At 52.5% G+C, this 20,496-nt stretch overlaps 1 protein-coding gene across 1 annotated transcript in view; it reads left to right on the top strand.

The window, feature by feature from the left end:
* LOC138252759 (sphingomyelin phosphodiesterase 5-like) overlaps positions 1 to 20,496 on the top strand; it is a 192,215-nt gene that overhangs the window by 145,155 nt on the left and 26,564 nt on the right. Inside the window, exon 5 of the mRNA XM_069205765.1 lies at positions 8,418 to 8,507. Coding sequence (XP_069061866.1) covers positions 8,418 to 8,507 — 90 coding nt within the window. The remainder of the gene's footprint in view (positions 1 to 8,417; positions 8,508 to 20,496) is intronic.

The raw sequence follows: 20,496 nt of genomic DNA, 5'->3' as shown, positions 1-20,496 counted from the left end.
CCTCTCACTGAGGGTACACTCTAAGATACTTTGGCATATTGTCATAAAAATAAAGTACCTTTATTTTTAGTATAACTGTGTATTGTGTTTTCTTATGATATTGTGCATATGACACTAAGTGGTACTGTAGTAGCTTCACACGTCTCCTAGTTCAGCCTAAGCTGCTCTGCTAAGCTACCATTATCTATCAGCCTAAGCTGCTAGACACCCTATACACTAATAAGGGATAACTGGGCCTGGTGCAAGGTGCAAGTACCCCTTGGTACTCACTACAAGCCAGTCCAGCCTCCTACAGTATATCTGTGCATTGTGTTTTCTTATGATATTGTGCATATGACACCAGTGGTAGTGTAGGAGCTTTACATGTCTCCTAGTTCAGCCTAAGCTGCTCTGCTATAGCTACCTTCTATCAGCCTAAGCTGCTAGACACACCTCTTCTACACTAATAAGGGATAACTGGACCTGGCACAAGGTGTAAGTACCTCTGGTACCCACTACAAGCCAGGCCAGCCTCCTACAATAAGTCACCCATATATCAGGCCTTCCAACCCTGAAGGCTGGGTGCAGAGTACCTGTGTGTGAGGGCACCCCTGCACTAGCAGAGGTGCCCCATGTCGCCCAGGACCATTTTCCCAGACTTCGTGAGTGCAGGGATGCCATTTTATGTGTGCACTGTACATAGGTCACTATCTCAGTACAGCTTCACAATGGTAACTCCGATAATGGCAGTGTTTGGTATCAAACATGTTGGAATCGTACCCCAAGGCTTTTGCAAGCATTGGTTGTATGATTCCATGCACTCTGGGGACTCCTTAGTGGACCCCTAGTCCTGCTATTACAGCCTTCTGAGGTTTTCCAGGCAGCCCCAGCTTCTACCACCTCACAGACAGGTTTCTGTCCTCCTTTTGCTTGAGCAGCTCAAGCCCAGGAAGGCAGAACAAAGGATTTCCGTTGGGAGAGGGATGTTACACCCTCTCCCCTTTGAAATAGGTGTGAAGGGCCTGAGAGGTGTAGCCTCCCAGAGCCTCTGGAAATGCTTTGAAGGGCACAGATGGTGCCCCCCTTGCATAAGCCAGTCTACACCGGTTCAGGGATCCCCCAGCCCTGCTCTGGTGCAACACAGGACAAAGGAAAGGGGAGTGGCCCCTCCTCTGTCCATCACCACCCTATGGGTAGTACTCAGAGCTCCTCCAGAGGGTCTCTGGGTTTTGCCATCTTGGATTCCAAGCTGACAGGGAGCTCTGGTAGCATCTGAGTGGCCAGTGAAAGCAGGTGACGTCAGATCCCTCTCCTGATTGGTGCTTACCTGTGTAGCTGACCAATCCCCCTTTCAAGGCTATTTAGGGTCTCTCTCTTGGGTGGTTCTTCAGATTCGGATTGCAAGACTCCAGTAGGAATCCTCTGCACCCTTTACTTCACCTTGTCACCGAAGAAACTGCATCAGGACCCTCCAGGAACTCTACAAACTGCAACAAAGAAGCAAAGACGACTTCTGCAACATTGTATCTCCTGCTTCTGCCAGCAACTGTTTCCCGGTTGAGCATCCTCAGATGACAGCAAGTCTTCAGCCTGTACCAGAAGAACAAAGGAATCTCCCTTGAAGTGAAGGAGTCACTTCCCTGCTTCAGCAGGCACACCTCTGCAGTGACAACCGGTGGTTTGGGTCCCCTCTCCTGAAGAAGTGCTTGGATCCAGCAAACGGGGTGGTGGACTAAAGTGACTGCAGCAGTCCCAACGTCCAGCTGTCCAACTTTGGTAGAGGTAAGAGCTTGCCTCCCCACGCAAAACATCACTCCCATGCACAGTATGACTTGCACTTGCCAAGGCTTGTGTGTGACCTTCTAAGAAGTTATTTGTACACAGCACAACTTAGGGCCCCAGCACTCCATCCTGTGACGCTTAGCTTCCTGAGTGATTCTCCGGCGGCGTGGGATCCTTTGTGCCGCGCTGCGTGGGCCTCCATTTGCATCTTCTTTGTCCCCGTGCTGTGGGACTCCTGTGGGCGCTGCTTGGTCTTCTGTGGCCTCTCTGAGTTGCTGAGGGACCCCTCTATCTCCTTCTCCTAGGTAGAGGCCACCAGGTCTCTCCTGGTCCCGGGCAGCGCCATTTTCCGCTCACCGCAAGCTTTGTGTGTGCCAAGGATTGTTGGCGGAATCCAGCGACGCAAACCAGACTGCAATCATCCATCCAGCGTGGGACATCATCTGCACCATCCAGGAATCCGCATCCGTCTTATTGGGTGCAGTAATGACTGTTTTTCCTCACCGGTGGATCTTCTTTTGCACCTTCATCCGGGTTAGCAGGGGCTCCTGTTCTCCCTAGACTCGTCAGTGCTTCTTGGACTTGGTCCCCTTCTTCCACAGGTCTTCAGGTCCAGGAATCCATCATTGGTCTCTTCCAGTCTCTTCTGATTCTTGCACAATCTTCTTTCTTGTGTTCCTGTGTGTTCTAGGAAAGTTACTGTGATTTACTCCTGCTTTCCTGGGCTCTGGGGTGGGTTCTGTTACTTACCTTTGGTGTTTTCTAATACTCCCAGCGCCCCTCTATACACTGCACTTGCCTTGGTGGGAAACTGACTTTCGCATTCCACTTTCTTAGTATATGGTTTGTGTTCCCTGTAGGCCCATTTGTAACTATTATGATTTTCACTATTTGGTCTGTTTTCTAACTGTTATTACACCTATTGCTGCACCCTAGTGTATATACTGTGTATACTACTTACCTCCTAAGGGAGTACAGTCCACAGGTATTTTTGGTATTTGTGTCACCAAAATCAAGTACCTTTATTTTTGTAACACTGAGTGTTTTCTTTCATGTGTGTGAGTACTGTGTGAGTACAGTGGTATTGCATGCGCTTTGCATGTCTCCTGGTTAGGTCTTGGCTGCTCATCCACAGCTACCTCTAGAGAGCCTGGCTTCTAGACGCTGCATACATTTCACTAATAAGGGATAACTACACCTGGTATAAGGTTTAAGTGCCTTAGATACCCACTATAAACCAGGCCAGCCTCCTACATTCGGGTCTGGCTGTGACTTCCGTTTGCAGAGATATCGCCCGGTCGGTGAAGTGTCCCTCACCGGGTGGCAGGGTCCTTGCAAGTTCCTGTAGTTTCTTGAGTGGTGCCTCCACTGAGGATGGAGTTCTCGGGCTATTTGCAAAGCCTGGAGGTTCTCGGGGTCTTTTGAGGTCAGTCCAGTGGTCAGCTCCTCTGCAGCGGTGATTGTCAGGAGACCGGTGCAGCAAGCAGGGGTCTTGGAACCTTTTCTGGTGCACAGGTCCTCTGTTCTCTTCCTGGCGATTCTTTCGTGGTGTCTTCTTTTCTTCTAGATGAATCTAATTCCTTGGTCTAGGGGAGCCTACTAAATACTGAATTTAGTGGGCATTTTAGGGGGAACCTGGCAGTGTCCAGTGGGACACTTACCCTTGGGTGGCTCCACCCACTGTAGTGACCACTTCCTGGTGAGATGGAGGGTCCACTTCACCTGCAAGCCCTTAGGGGTGGTGCTTGCTCAGTGAGGCCGCTCCTCCTAGCCTTTTTCTGGTTTCCCACCTTTGCTCCCGCTAAAAGTGGGGGCTTGCAAAGGGGGAAGCCCTCTGCTGGTAGCAGCAGGCCTGGGGGCTCGAGTTTCAGGGGCTGTAACCCTTTGAAGCTCACCGCCAGGGTGTTACACATTCCTGAGGGAGGGGGAGTTAGCTCCTCCACCCAGGAAGGGCATTGTCTTACGAGCCAGAGAGCCGGGGCTCTCCCCCAGGTTTGTATATTGGCTGTCTGGAGTGGCAGCTGGATGGAACAAGTTAGCAACTCTGCCAGTTAGGGTTAGCTTTGCAAGGGGCACCTCCAAGGGGGCCCCTGGGTACATTTAGGGTTGAATCCAACACTGGGACCAGTTGGATTTAATATTCTGAGTTGTTTGATACCAAACAACCCAGGGTTTAGAGTAGCCATTATGTAGCTGGGGAACCAGTGTTTGACCAGTGTCCAGTACCTGTATTTAAAATAGCTGCTCGGCCAGTCACCATGTTGCAGGTTTGACAAGGACACAGTGGGGGCAGATTGCTCCTGCAGTTGTGCCCTCACATATAGTATGGTGCACCCTGCCTTAGGGCTGAAAGGCCTGCCAGAGGGGTGACTTACCCATAACATGTGCAGTGCATAGTGTACAGGAAACACAGGGAGTGTGCCATGACCAGTTTATATTTTAGGTTTGCACCAGGACACTCAGCCTGCTATAGCAGTGCTGGGTGCATCTGGGTGCAGGGCCGTTGGGGTGGCACAATCAGTGCTGCTGCCCTCAGGGGTCTACTCTTAATATTTCATGCCCTGGGTGCTGGGGTACCCATTTACTAGGAACCTATAGTCATATTTAAGAGTGTAGCCAATTGTGCCCAGCATCATAACAGATTTTGGGAAAGAGCTCTGGCCCAGGGAACCTGGTTAGCAGGGGCCCTGAGCACTGCCAACTTCTAGAACACATCCACAACAGGCAAAAGGTGGTGGTGGGGGGGTAATCATGCAAAAAGATGCCTCCTCTGACACCATCACACTCCAAGCTACCAGAATGTGGTACAGCCTCCCTGACACTCTCTTACCACACCCTAGACATTATCACACGATGAGCTACCAGGATGTGGTACAACCTTCCCCTCTCCTCACCACACCACAGACACTAACCTAGCACCACAGCAGAGTAGGATGTCTAAACACATTGTGAACAATCTCTGTGTCCGGCGCCACCAGGGCCTGGCTTGTGATTGGCTGTCTGCCTGTAGCTCCAGCACACTCCTCAGCATGTCCGAGCATCTGCCGTCCTCCAGGTACCACCACTCTTCACCCCACATACCCCCCACACCCTGTGCCACGTGAGGAATCTTTCAATTTCTGTGGTGTGCCCTCCCTCCTTGTGAGCGGTACACCCTTGTTCCAGAATGTAAAAGTGGCCAGACGTCCACTTTATTGTCCCCCAAAGCCTCGTCCCTGGACCACCAGCCCCCCAAAACCCATCCCCAGAGTAATCCCCACAAGTTCCCTCCCGGCTGATGGATCCGAAGCTGTGAGCTTGCGCTAACTGTACGTTATGCACTTGAAACAATACATCTCTATAACCCACTGTTGTAATGTTCACATCATCCAGTTTATGTGTAAAAACCAAAGACCCTGATCACTGTGACCGGCACTAAAAGGGCTCCTAGCCCCCCCACCCTCCTCATCACTTAATGCTCCTGCCTGACTCTCCCTCTCTGTCCCTCCTTCCCTCACTCTCCCATCTTCCCTCCAATCTTCCCTCCTCTGTCCCTTCTTCCCTCACTCTCCAATCTTCCCTCCTCTATCTCTCCTTTTCTCACTCTCCCATCTTCCCTCTCTCTCCCATCTTCCATCCTCTGTCCCTCCTTCCCTCACTGTTCCATCTCCCCTTCTCTGTCCCTTCTTCCCTCACTCCCCCATCTTCCCTCCTCTGTCCCTCCTGCCCACACTCTCCCATCTTCCCTCCTCTGTCCCTCCTTCCCTCACTGTTCCATCTCCCCTTCTCTGTCCCTTCTTCCCTTACTCCCCATCTTCCCTCCTCTGTCCCTCCTGCCCACACTCTCCCATCTTCCCTCCTCTGTCCCTCCTTCCCTCACTCTCCCATCTTCCTTCCTCTGTCCTTCCTTCCATCTTCCCTCCTCAGTCCCTCCTGCCCACACTCTCCCATCTTCCCTCCTCTGTTCCTCCTTCCCTCACTCTCCCATCTTCCCTGTTCTGTCCCTCCTGCCCTCACTCTCCCATCTTCCCTCCTCCCCTCACTGTCCCATCTTCCCTCCTCTGTTCCTCCTTCCCTCACTCTCCCATCTTTCCTCTTCTGTCCCTCCTTCCCTCACTCTCCCATCTTCCGTCCTCTGCCCCTCCTTTCCTCCTTACATGTGTCTCTTCCCTCACTCCCCCACCTCCCCTCCTGTGCCCCTCCCTCCTCTGTCCCTTCTTCCCTCACTCTCCAATCTTCCCTCCTCTATCTCTTCTTTCCTCACTCTCCCATCTTTCCTCCTTCCCTCTCTCTCCCATCTTCCCTCCTTTGTCCCTCCTTCCCTCACTGTTCCATTTCCCCTTCTCTGTCCCTTCTTCCCTCACTCTCCTATCTACCCTCCTCTGTCCCTCCTTCCTCACTCTCCCATCTTCCCACCTCTGTCCCTCCTTTCTCACTCTCCCATCTTCCCTCCTCAGTCCCTCCTGCCCACACTCTCCCATCTTCCCTCCTCTGTTCCTCCTTCCCTCACTCTCCGATCTTCCCTGCTCTATTCCTCCTTCCCTCACCCTCCCATCTTACCGCCTCTGTCCCTCCTTTCCTCACTCTCCCATCTACCCTCCTCTGTTCCTCCTTCCCTAAGTCTCCCATCTTCCCTCCTCTGTTCCTCCTTCCCTCACTCTCCCATCTACCCTCCTCTGTCCCTCCTTCCTCACTCTCCCATCTTCCCGCCTCTGTCCCTCCTTCCGACACTCTCCCATCTTCCCGCCTCTGATCCTCTTTCCCTCACTCTCCCATCTTCTCGCCTCGGTCCCTCCTTCCCTCCTTCCCTCATTCTCCCAGCTTCCCTTCTCTGTTCCTCCTTCCCGAACTCTCCCATCTTTCCTGCTCTGTCCCTTCCTCCCTGCACTGTGTCCCCTCCCCTCACTCTCCCATCTTCCCTCCTCTGTTCCTCCTTCCCTCACTCTTCCATCTACCCTCCTCTGTCCCTCCTTCCTCACTCTCCCATTTTCCCGCCTCTGTCCCTCCTTCTGACACTCTCCCATCTTCCCGCCTCCGTTCCTCTTTCCCTCACTCTCCCATCTTCCTGCCTCTGTCCCTCCTTCCCCCACTCTCCCATCTTCCCTCCTCTGTCCCTCCTTCCCTCACTCTCCCATCTTCCTTTCTCTGTCCTTACTTCCATCTTCCCTCCTCAGTCCCTCCTGCCCACACTCTCCCATCCTCTGTTCCTCCTTCCCTAAGCCTCCCATCTTCCCTCCTCTGTTCCTCCTTCCCTCACTCTCCCATCTACCCTCCTCTGTCCCTCCTTCCTCACTCTCCCATCTTCCCGCCTCTGTCCCTCCTTCCGACACTCTCCCATCTTCCCGCCTCCATTCCTCTTTCCCTCACTCTCCCATCTTTTGGCCTCTCTCCCTCCTTCCCTCATTCTCCCATCTTCCCTTCTCTGTTCCTCCTTCCCTAACTCTCCCATCTTTCCTCCTCTGTCCCTTCCTCCCTCCACTGTGTCTCTTCCCCTCACTCTCCCATCTTCCTTCCTCTGTTCCTCCTTCCCTCACTCTTCCATCTTCCCTCCTCTGTTCCTCCTGCCCTCACTCTCCCATCTTCCCTCCTCTGTTCCTCCTGCCCTCACTCTCCCATCTTCCCTGTTCTGTCCCTCCTGCCCTCACTCTCCCATCTTCCCTCCTCTGTCCCTCCTCCCCTCACTGTCCCATCTTCCCTCCTCTGTTCCTCCTTCCCTCACTCTACCATCTTTCCTCTTCTGTCCCCCCGTCTCTCACTCTCCCATCTTCCGTCCTCTGCCCCTCCTTCCCTCACTCTCCCATTTTCCGTCCTCTGTTCCTCCTTCCCTCACTCTTCATCTTCCCTCCTCTGTTCCTCCTTCCCTCACTCTCCCATCTTCCCTGTTCTCTCCCTCCTGCCCTCACTCTCCCATCTCCTCTCCTCTGTCCCTCCTCCCCTCACTCTCCCATCTTCTCTCCTCTGTCCCTCCTCCCCTCACTCTCCCATCTTCCCTCCTATGTTCCCCCTTCCCTCACTCTCCTATCTTTCCTCCTCTGTCCCTCCTCCCCTCACTCTCCCATCTTCCCTCCTATGTTCCCCCTTCCCTCACTCTCCCATCTTCCCTCCTCGGTCCCTCCTTCCCTCACTGTCCCATCTTCCCTCCTATGTTCCCCCTTCCCTCACTCTCCCATCTTTCCTCTTCTGTCCCTCCTTCCCTCACTCTCTCATCTTCCCTCCTCTGTCCCTCCTTTCCTCCTTACATGTGTCTCTTCCCTCAATCTCCCACCTCCCCTCCTGTGCCCCTCCCTCCTCTGTCCCTCCTTCCCTCACTCTCCCATCTTCCCTCCTCTGTCCCTCCTTCCCTCCTTCCCTCCAATGGTCTTCCTTCCCTCACTCTCCCACCTCCCCTCTTGTGCCCCTCCCTCCTCTGTGCCTACTTCCTTCACTCTCCCATCTTCCCTCCTCTATTCCTCCTTCACTAACTCTCCCATCTTCCCTCCTCTGTCCCTCCTTTCTTCCTTACATGTGTCTCCTCCCTCACTCTCCCACCTCCCCTCCTGTGCCCCTCCCTCCTCTGTCCCTCCTTCCCTCACTCTCCCATCTTCCCTCCTCTGTCCCTCCTTCCCTCCAATGGTCTTCCTTCCCTCATTCTCCCATCTTCCCTCCTCAGTTGATGCTCCTCTCCTCCATCTCCACAGATGACCACCTGGAGCAGAAGCATGAGGTCTTCAGCTGTTATAAAGACCCGTGTCGAGCCGGACCAAAGAAGGACCAGGAGTGGGCCATCGGTAAGGAGGGAGTGTTTTGTGGGGTCACGAGGCGCTTGATCTCTTGGGCAGCGCCCAGGTAGGTGCGCCCGGTCCAAGTACAGCTTTCCATCACAGCTGTAGCGCTTATTTTGTGCCTAGAAGTTGGATGCTCTTCGGCATTACTGTGCATGTATAACTGACTACTGAATGGACTGAATATTGGGCAGTGGTAGGGTTTCCAATGGGCATCACCCCTGTACAAATTAAGCACCAATTGTTAGTGTGAGGTGAGGGCCAGAGATGGGAAGAGGCTGTCAAAGTAGCTACCAGAAGCAACAGTTCAAGCGCAGTGAAGTGTCCGGATGCAACATGAAGGGGGCCGAGTGGGCATTCATTGTTTAGGATTGTTGAGAGTTGGTTTAACACAAGAAGTGCAAGAGCTTGAAACAAACAAACATTTGCAATGCAATGTGTCTCACATTTGCTTGGGTTAGAGCTATTGGCATTGTGGATTCATAACTGGACTCTTTTTGCAATATAAATTGGTCAACCCTGGCTCATAATTTGGTCTTTTCCTGCCATATAGTCCCTGGGGCCCTTCATATAATTAAAGCACTTCAGTTTACCTTCTTCTTCTTTCTGAGGCCAAAAATTAAAACGTTGCCATTTAGCATCCTAATTTAAATCTGCCATGCTCATTCCAATAGACCCACTTTCACCGCCCCCACCCCATCAGAGCTGCTGGCGGGGTAACTCAGCTCCCCCAAAAAGACACAAGATAGCCACAGAGGAGGAATAAACTAGAAGGGTCACCCGAACATATCAAAAGGGTTCAAACAGAGTGTAATAAGAATGTTATGTTGGCCTGAATCATAACTGCAATAACGAGAGATTATTAAAACATATACAATTATCATATAAACTTTTCAGAAATAAACGTTTGCCATTAGACTGTAATGCTCAAAACAGCCCGTAGAGGGCACCATAACAAAAATATCATTTGTAAGAAACATAGTCATGTAGCCATATTGTTAGCCCCTGGAGGGTAAACCAGGAGGACGCAATGCAGTGTAACCATATACTTAGTCCCTAGAGATGCATTATGCAATAATATTACAAACAAGGCCTTTAAAACAAAACCTCTCCCAGCTGTAAAGCAGAAGTTCCAGCATGAGAAAGTGTAAACAACACTAAATGGTGAGGGGGTGGTTATTATCTTGGGGTCCCCACTAACCTTGTGTGGGGACTCAGAGATGAGTAGACAGAGCGTTTTGAAGGTGGTGCCGTTATCCTGGGACCATCACAGGCTGAGTTATGAGCACAACTGTTTTGTAAAAGCAATACCCTGCAAAGCATTATGGGGTGAGTTTTTGTGCTGCGACTATTGCAGCGTGTTAACTGCAATGCTCAGAACAGCCCCTAGAGGGCAGCACAATAAAAATAGCATTTGGAAGAAAATGGTCATGTAAGCATGCAGTCTGCCCTTCGAGAGCGTAACCAGATGAAAAAACAAATGGGAGAAAGGACTGCAATGTGACCATATATGTAGCCCCTAGAGGGCGTAGTGCATTACACGTTTTCAAAGCTAGCAGGACTATTACAATGATATCGCAAACAAGGCCCATAAAGCAAAACTCCCAAACTAAAACAAGAGCTCCAGCCATGAGGGAGATTAGAAAGACACTGAATGGTGGGAGGGGTTATTATTCTGGACTCCCCACTAACATAGTGTGGGGACCCAGACATGGTATAGATAGAAAGAGCACATTGTACTCAGGCATCTCTCTCCCTCCTCCAGACGGAGTACTCAGGCATCTCTCTCCCTCCTCCAGACTGAGTACTCAGGCGGTCTCTCTCTCCACCAGACTGAATGCTCAGATGGTCTCTCTTCCTCCACCAGTCTGAGTACTCAGGCATCCCTCTCCCTCTGCCTCCACTAGACTTAGTACTCAGACACCTCTCTCCCTCCTCCAGACTGAGTACTCAGGCACCCCTCTGCCTCCACTAGACTTAGTACTCAGAGACCTCTCTCCCTCCTCCAGACTGAGTACTCAGGCATCCCTCTGCCTCCACCAGACTGAGTACTGAGGCGGTCTCTCTCCCTCCACCAATCTGAGTACTCAGGCATCACTCTCCCTCCTCCAGACTTAGTACTCAGGCATCTCTCTCCCTCCACCAGACTGAGTACTCAGGCATCTGTCTGCATTCACCAGAAATAGTACTCAGGCAGTCTCTCTTCCTTTATCAGAGTTAGTACTCAGGCGGTCTCTCTTCCTCCACCAGTCTGAGTACTCCGGCATCTCTCTCCCTCCTCCAGACTTAGTACTCAGGCGGTCTCTCTCTCCACCAGACTGAGAACTCAGGCATCTCTCTCCCTCCACCAGACTGAGCTCTCTGCCTCCACCAGACTGAGTACTCAGGCATCTCTCTCCCTCCTCCAGACTTAGTAATCAGGCATCTCTCTCCCTCCTCCACGCTTAGTAATCAGGCATCTCTCTCCCTCCTCCAGACTTAGTACTCAGGCATCCATCTCCCTCCACCAGACTGAGAACTCAGGCATCTCTCACTCCACCAGACTTAGTACTCAAGCATCTCTCTCCCTCCTCCAGGCTTAGTACTCAGGCATCTCTCTCCCTCCTCCAGGCTTAGTACTCGGGCATCTCTCTGCCTCCACAAGACTGAGTACTCCGGCATCTCTCTCCCTCCACCAGACTGATTACTCAGGCAGTTTCTCTCCCTCCACCAGAGTGAGAACTCAGGCATCTCTCTCCCTCCACCAGACTGATCTCTCTGCCTCCACCAGACTGAGAACTCAGGCATCTCTCTCCCTCCACTAGACTGAGAACTCAGGCATCTCTCTCCCTCCACCAGACTTAGTACTCAGACATCTCTGTCCCCCCTCCAGGCTTAGTACTCAGGCATCTCTCTCCCTCCTCCAGGCTTAGTACTCAGGCATCTCTCTGCCCCCCCCCCAGACGGAGTACTCAGGCATCTCTCTGCCTCCCCCAGATTGAGTACTCAGGTGGTCTCTCTCCCTCCACCAGAATGAGAACTCAGGCATCTCTCTCCCTCCACCAGACTGATCTCTCTGCCTCCACCAGACTGAGTACTCAGGTGGTCTCTCTTCCTTCACCAGAGTTAGTACTCAGGTGGTCTCTCTCCCTCCACCAGAGTTAGTACTCAGGTGTTTTTTCTCCCTCCACCAGACTGCGTACTCAGGTGGTCTCTCTTCCTCCACTAAACTGAGTACTCTGGTGGTCACTCTTACTCCACCAGAGTATTCAGGCAGTCTCCCCCTCCACCAGACTGAGAACTCAGGCATCTCTTTGCCTCCACCAGACTGACTACTCAGACTGTCTCCCTTCCTCCACCAGACTGACTACTCGGGTATCTCTCTCTCCTTCCACCAGATTGAGTACTCAGGAGGTCTATCTTCCTCCACCAGACTGACTACTCAGGCTGTCTCTCTCCCTCCACCAGACTGAGTACTCGGGCGGTCTCTCTCCCATCACCAGAGAAAGTAGCCTCTTTCTAGCCTTGTTACCCCCACTTTAGGCCTGTTTGTGAGTGTATGTCAGGGTGTTTTCACTGTCCCACTGGGATCCTGCCAGCCAGGGCCCAGTGCTCATAGTGAAAACCCTATGTTTTCAGTATGTTTGTTATGTGTCACTGGGACCCTGCTAGTCAGGACCCCAGTGCTCATAAGTTTGTGGCCTATATGTATGTGTTCCCTGTGTGGTGCCTAACTGTCTCACTGAGAATCTGCTAATCAGAACCTCAGTGGTTATGCTCTCTCATTTCTTTCCAAATTGTCACTAACAGGCTAGTGACCATTTTTACCAATTTACATTGGCTTACTGGAACACCCTTATAATTCCCTAGTATATGGTACAGAGGTACCCAGGGTATTGGGGTTCCAGGAGATCCCTATGGGCTGCAGCATTTATTTTGCCACCCATAGGGAGCTCTGACAATTCTTACAAAGGCCTGCCACTGCAGCCTGAGTGAAATAACGTCCACGTTATTTCACACCCATTTTACACTGCACTTAAGTAACTTATAAGTCACCTATATGTCTAACCTTTACCTGGTAAAGGTTAGGTGCAAAGTTACTTAGTGTGAGGGCACCCTGGCACTAGCCAAGGTGCCCCCACATTGTTCAGGGCCAATTTCCCTGACTTTGTGAGTGCGGGGACACCATTACACGCGTGCACTACATATAGGTCACTACCTATATGTAGCTTCACAATGGTAACTCCGAATATGGCCATGTAACATGTCTAAGATCATGGAATTGCCCCCTCTATGCCATCCTGGCATTGTTGGCACAATTCCATGATCCCAGTGGTCTGTAGCACAGACCCTGGTACTGCCAAACTGCCTTTCCTGGAGTTTCACTGCAGCTGCTGCTGCTGCCAACCCCTCAGACAGGTTTCTGCCCCCTGGGGTCAAGCCAGGCTTGTCCCAGGATGGCAGAACAAAGGACTTTCTCTGAGAGAGGGTGTTACACCCTCTCCCTTTGGAAAATGGTGTGAAGGCAGGGGAGGAGTAGCCTCCCCCAGCCTCTGGAAATGCTTTCTTGGGCACAGATGTGCCCAATTATGCATAAGCCAGTCTACACCGGTTCAGGGACCCCTTAGCCCCTGCTCTGGCGCGAAACTGGACAAAGGAAAGGGGAGTGACCACTCCCCTGACCTGCACCACCCCTGGGAGGTGTCCAGAGCTCCTCCAGTGTGCTCCAGACCTCTGCCATCTTGGAAACAGAGGTGCTGCTGGCACACTGGACTGCTCTGAGTGGCCAGTGCCACCAGGTGACGTCAGAGACTCCTTCTGATAGGCTCCTTCAGGTGTTAGTAGCCTATCCTCTCTCCTAAGTAGCCAAACCCTCTTTTCTGGCTATTTAGGGTCTCTGTCTCTGGGGAAACTTTAGATAACGAATGCAAGAGCTCAGCCGAGTTCCTCTGCATCTCTCTCTTCACCTTCTACCAAGGAATCGACTGCTGACCGCGCTGGAAGCCTGCAAAACTGCAACATAGTAGCAAAGACGACTACTGCAACTCTGTAACGCTGATCCTGCCGCCTTCTCGACTGTTTTCCTGGTGGTGCATGCTGTGGGGGTAGTGTAGGAGGCTGGACTGGCTTGTAGTGAGTACCAAGGGGTACTTGCACCTTGCACCAGGCCCAGTTATCCCTTATTAGTGTATAGGGTGTCTAGCAGCTTAGGCTGATAGATAATGGTAGCTTAGCAGAGCAGCTTAGGCTGAACTAGGAGACGTGTGAAGCTACTACAGTACCACTTAGTGTCATATGCACAGTATCATAAGAAAACACAATACACAGTTATACTAAAAATAAAGGTACTTTATTTTTATGACAATATGCCAAAGTATCTTAGAGTGTACCCTCAGTGAGAGGATAGGAAATATACACAAGATATATATACACAATAGCAAAAATATGCAGTATAGTCTTAGAAAACAGTGCAAACAATGTATAGTTACAATAGGATGCAATGGGGAAACATAGGGATAGGGGCAACACAAACCATATACTCCAAAAGTGGAATGCGAACCACGAATGGACCCCAAACCTATGTGACCTTGTAGAGGGTCGCTGGGACTATTAGAAAATAGTGAGAGTTAGAAAAATAACCCTCCCCAAGACCCTGAAAAGTGAGTGCAAAGTGCACTAAAGTTCCCCTAAGGACAAAGTAGTCGTGTTAGAGGAATAATGCAGGAAAGACACAAACCAGCAATGCAACAACTGTGGATTTCCAATCTAGGGTACCTGTGGAACAAGGGGACCAAGTCCAAAAGTCACAAGCAAGTCGGAGATGGGCAGATGCCCAGGAAATGCCAGCTGCGGGTGCAAAGAAGCTTCGACTGGACAGAAGAAGCTGAGGTTTCTGCAGGAACGAAAAGGGCTAGAGACTTCCCCTTTGGTGGACGGATCCCTCTCGCCTTGGAGAGTCGTGCAGAAGGGTTTTCCCGCCGGAAGGACGCCAACAAGCCTTGCTACACGCAAATCGTGCGTTTGGCGTTTTTGGACGCTGCTGGGGCCCAGGAGGGACCAGGAGGTCGCAAATTGGACCTGCAGAGAGAGGGGACGTCGTGCAAGACAAAGAGCCCTCACTGAAGCAGGTAGCACCCGGAGAAGTGCCAGAAACAGGCACTACGAGGATGCGTGAAACGGTGCTCGCCGAAGTTGCACAAAGGAGTCCCACGTCGCCGGAGACCAACTTAGAAAGTCGTGCAATGCAGGTTAGAGTGCCGTGGACCCAGGCTTGGCTGTGCACGAAGGATTTCCGCCGGAAGTGCACAGGGGCCGGAGTAGCTGCAAAGTTGCGGTTCCCAGCAATGCAGCCCAGCGAGGTGAGGCAAGGACTTACCTCCACCAAACTTGGGCTGAAGAGTCACTGGACTGTGGGGGTCACTTGGACAGAGTCGCTGGATTCGAGGGACCTCGCTCGTCGTGCTGAGAGGAGACCCAAGGGACCGGTGATGCAGCTTTTTGGTGCCTGCGGTTGCAGGGGGAAGATTCCGTCGACCCACGGGACTTTTGCAGCTACTCCGGCCTCCGTGCACTTCCGGCGGAAATCCTTTGTGCACAGTGCAGCCTGGGTCCATGGCACCCTAACCTGCATTGCACGGCCTCCTAAGTTGTTCTCCGGCGACGTGGGACTCCTTTGTGTAACTTCGGGTGAGCACCGTTTCATGCATCCTCGTAGTGCCTGTTTCTGGCACTTCTCCGGGTGCTACCTGCTGCTAAGAGGGCTCCTTGTCTTGCTCGACGTCCCCTCTTCCTCCTGGTCCAATTTGCGACCTCCCGGTCCCTCCTGGGCCGCAGCAGCGTCCAAAAACGCTAACCGCATGATTTGCAGCTAGCAAGGCTTGTTGGCGTTCTTTCGGCGGGAAAACACTTCTGCACGACTCTACAAGGCGAGAGGGATTCGTCCTCCAAAGGGGAAGTCTCTAGCCCTTTGCGTTCCTGCAGAAACCGCAGCTTCTTCTGTCCAGTAGAAGCTTCTTTGCACCCACAGCTGGCATTTCCTGGGCATCTGCCCATCTCCGACTTGCTTGTGACTTTTGGACTTGGTCCCCTTGTTCCACAGGTACCCCAGATTGGAAATCCAGCGTTGTTGCATTGTTGGTTTGTGTCTTTCCTGCATTATTCCTCTATCACGACTTCTTTATCCTTAGGGGAACTTTGGTGCACTTTGCACTCACTTTTCAGGGTCTTGGGGAGGGTTATTTTTCTAACTCTCACTATTTTCTAATAGTCCCAGCGACCCTCTACAAGGTCACATAGGTTTGGGGTCCATTTGTGGTTCGCATTCCACTTTTGGAGTATATGGTTTGTGTTGCCCCTATCCCTATGTTTCCCGATTGCATCCTATTGTAACTATACATTGTTTGCACTGTTTTCTAAGACTATACTGCATATTTTTGCTATTGTGTATATATATCTTGTGTATATTTCCTATCCTCTCACTGAGGGTACACTCTAAGATACTTTGGCATATTGTCATAAAAATAAAGTACCTTTATTTTTAGTATAACTGTGTATTGTGTTTTCTTATGATATTGTGCATATGACACTAAGTGGTACTGTAGTAGCTTCACACGTCTCCTAGTTCAGCCTAAGCTGCTCTGCTAAGCTACCATTATCTATCAGCCTAAGCTGCTAGACACCCTATACACTAATAAGGGATAACTGGGCCTGGTGCAAGGTGCAAGTACCCCTTGGTACTCACTACAAGCCAGTCCAGCCTCCTACAGCATCTCTCTCCTTCCACCAGACTGAGTACTCTGGCATCTCTCTGCCTCCACCAGACTGAGTACTCAGGCAGTCTCTCTCCCTCCAGTAGAGTGAATATTCAGGCGGTCTCTCCCTCCACCAGACTGAGTACTCCGGCATCTCTCTCCCTCCTCCAGACTTAGGGGGTCATTCTGACCCCGGCGGTCTGAGACCGCCGGGGCCAGGGTCGGCGGGAGCACCGCCGACAGACCGGCGGTGCCCCGCAGGGCATTCTGACTGCGGCGGTTCGGCCGCGGTCAGATGCGGGAAACCGGCGGTCTCCCGCCGGTTTCCCGCTGCCCTGCAGAATCCTCCATGGCGGCAGAGCGTGCTCCGCCGCCATGGGGATTCTGACACCCCCTACCGCAGGAACAGGATGGCGGTAGGGGGTGCCGCGGGGCCCCTGGGTGCTCCTGCTGTGCCCATGCCAATGGCATGGGCACTGCAGGGGCGCCCGTAAGAGGGCCCCACAAAGTATTTCAGTGTCTGCTTTGCAGACACTGAAATACGCGACGGGTGCCACTGCACCCGTCGCACCTTCCCACTAAGCCGGCTCAATTCTGAGCCGGCGTCCTCGTGGGAAGGTTGATTTGCCCTGGGCTGGCGGGCGGCCTTTTGGCGGCCGCCCGCCAGCCCAGGGCAAATCCCAAAATACCCTCAGCGGTCTTTCGACCGCGGAGCGGTATTTTGGTGGGGGAACTTTGGCGGGCGGCCTCCGCCGCCCGCCGAAGTTAGAATCACCCCCTTACTACTCAGGCATCTCTCTCCCTCCTCCAGGCTTAGTACTCCGGCATCTCTCCCCCTCCTCCAGACTTAGTACTCAGGCATCTCTCTGCCTCCTCCAGACTGAGAACTCAGGCATCTCTCTCCCTCCACCAGACTTAGTACTCAGGCATCTCTCTCCCTCCTCCAGACTTAGTACTCAGGCATCTCCCTCCCTCCTCCAGGCTTAGTACTCAGGCATCTCCCTCCCTCCTCCAGGCTTAGTACTCAGGCATCTCTCTGCCTCCACCAGACTGAGTACTCAGGCATCTCTCTCCCTCCACCAGACTTAGTATTCAGGCATCTCTTCCCTCCTCCAGACTTAGTACTCAGGCAGTTTCTCTCTCTCCACCAGAATGAGAACTCAGGCATCTCTCTCCCTCCACCAGACTGAGTACTCAGGTGGTCTCTCTTCCTTCACCAGAGTTAGTACTCAGGTGGTCTCTCTCCCTCCACCAGAGTTAGTACTCAGGTTTTTTTTCTCCCTCCACCAGACTGAGTACTCTGGTGGTCTCTCTTACTCCACCAGAGTATTCAGGCAGTCTCCCCCTCCACCAGACTGAGAACTCAGGCATCTCTTTGCCTCCACCAGACTGAGTACTCGGGCATCTCTCTCCTTCCACCAGACTGAGTACTCAGGAGGTTTATCTTCCTCCACCAGACTGACTACTCAGGCTGTCTCTCTCCCTCCACCAGACTGAGCACTCGGGCATCTCTCTCCTTCCACCAGACTGAGTACTCAGGCTGTTTCTCTCCCTCCACCAGACTGAGTACTCGGGCGGTCTCTCTCCCATCATCAGACTGAATATTCAGGTGGTCTCTTCCTCCACCAGACTGAGTACTCTGGCATCTCTTTGCCTCCACCAGACTGAGTACTCAGGCAGTCTCCCTCCAGTAGAGTGAATATTCAGGCGGTCTCTCCCTCCACCAGACTGAGTACTCAGGTGGTCTATCTTCCTCCACCAGACTGAGTACCCAGGCGGTCTCTCTCCCTCCACCAGACTGAGTACTGAGGCCTGTCTCTTCTTCTATCAGACTGAATGCTCAGGCAGTCTCTCTTTCTTCACCAGACTGACTGCTCAGGTTGTCTCTCTTCTTCCACCAGACTGAGTATTCAGTCAGTATCTTCATCCACCAAACTGAGTAGTCAGGAGGTCTCTATCCCTCCACCAGACTGAGTACTCAGGTGGTCTCTCTCCCTCCACCAGAGTGAGTGCTTAGGTGGTCTCTCTCCCTCCACCAGACTGAGGTGTAATCTGCCTGATGTGGAGTGCCTGGAGCCTCACACTCAGTCTCGCCAGGCTCAGTCTGTGAGCACCTCGGCTTCCATACTCTAGTGTGACTTTTTCTCCTACGCTGATGACAGGCGCTCATTCTTAGGTTCCCTTCAGTCTCTCACCTGTCCATTCACCTATTCATCCAGACACCCTCTGGCGACTGTGCACATCCTCAAGAGCGCTTCATTCTGCCCCCAATGGCCGCCGAACACTGCCCTCCCGCCCCCACTGCTGCAGGTCACCCGGGCTACCTTGGGGTAATCAAATACGAGGAAGAGCACTGACATCATAAAATCATATCTGAAAAAAACACTTGACGCAGTGCGCGCGCAGGTCAGTGCTGTGGTTCTGCTCCAGGTGTGCACAGGTCAGTGCCGTGTCTCTGTTCAGGTTGAGCCCGGGTCAGTGCTGTGGGTCTGCTGTGGTTGCACACGAGTCAGGGGTGTGGTTCTCTGGTTGTGCACAGGTCAGTGCTGTGGTTCTGCTCAGGTTGTGCACAGGTCAGTGCTGTGGTTCTGCTGTGGTTGCACACGGGTCAGTGCTGTGATTCTGCTCAGGTTGAGCCCGGGTCAGTGCTGTGGTTCTGCTGTGGTTGCACACGGGTCAGTGTTGTGACTCTGCTCAGGTTGAGCCCGGGTCAGTGCTGTGGTTCGGTAACTTTTGTTCCATGTTTCTGGAGATCATTCACCAGACTCCCTCTAGTTTGTTCCTGCGTCACTACCTCAGGACACACAGGAGTGAACCCACAGCGCACACCCCACGTAGCAGAGGCTCCTTCGTGTGTCTTGGTCACAGCCTTTCTCTGTGCGTTTGCTCTTTGTGGTGAAGCTGCACCCCCCCACCTCTTGTATTCACTTCACCCCCCCTCACCTCTTGTATTCACTTCACCCCCCCTCACCTCTTGTATTCACTTCACCCCCCCACTCACCTCTTGTACTCACTTCACCCCACTCACCTCTTGTACTCACTTCACCCCACTCACCTCTTGTATTCACTTCACCCCCCCCTCACCTCTTGTACTCACTTCACCCCCCTCACCTCTTGTATTTACTTCAACCCCCCCACTCACCTCTTGTACTCACTTCACCCCCCCACTCACCTCTTGTATTCACTTCACCCCCCCACTCACCTCTTGTATTCACTTCACCCCCCACTCACCTCTTGTACTCACTTCACCCCCCCCACTCACCTCTTGTATTCACTTCACCCCCCCACTCACCTCTTGTATTCACTTCACCCCCCTCACCACTTCACCCCCCACTCACCTCTTGTATTCACTTCACCCCCCACTCACCTCTTGTACTCACTTCACCCCCCCACTCACCTCTTGTATTCACTTCACCCCCCCACTCACCTCTTGTATTCACTTCACCCCCCCACCTCTTGTATTCACTTCACCCCCCCTCACCTCTTGTATTCACTTCACCCCCCCTCACCTCTTGTATTCACTTCACCCCCCCACTCACCTCTTGTATTCACTTCACCCCCCCTCACCTCTTGTATTCACTTCACCCCCCCACTCACCTCTTGTATTCACTTCACCCCCCCCTCACCTCTTGTATTCACTTCACCCCCCACTCACCTCTTGTATTCACTTCACCCCCCCACTCACCTCTTGTATTCACTTCACCCCCCCACTCACCTCTAGTATTCACTTCACCCGCCACTCACCTCTAGTATTCACTTCACCGCCAACTCACCTCTTGTATTCACTTCACCCCCCACTCACCGCTTGTATTCACTTCACCCCCCACTCACCTCTTGTATTCACTTCACCCCCCACTCACCTCTTGTATTCACTTCACCCCCCCGCTCACCTCTTGTATTCACTTCACCCCCCCGCTCACCTCTTGTATTCACTTCACCCCCCCTCACCTCTTGTATTCACTTCACCCCCCCGCTCACCTCTTGTATTCACTTCACCCCCCACTCACCTCTTGTATTCACTTCACCCCCCCACTCACCTCTTGTATTCACTTCACCCCCCACTCACCTCTTGTATTCACTTCACCCCCCCACTCACCTCTTGTATTCACTTCACCCCCCCTCACCTCTTGTATTCACTTCACCCCCCCACTCACCTCTTGTACTCACTTCACCCCACTCACCTCTTGTACTCACTTCACCCCACTCACCTCTTGTATTCACTTCACCCCCCCCACTCACCTCTTGTACTCACTTCACCCCCCTCA

This window comes from Pleurodeles waltl, chromosome 1_2 (genome assembly GCF_031143425.1).
Source record: "Pleurodeles waltl isolate 20211129_DDA chromosome 1_2, aPleWal1.hap1.20221129, whole genome shotgun sequence".
NCBI lineage: Eukaryota > Metazoa > Chordata > Amphibia > Caudata > Salamandridae > Pleurodeles > Pleurodeles waltl.
The sequence above is the reverse complement of the archived record's forward strand: the minus strand, read 5'-3'. Positions and strand labels throughout refer to the sequence as shown.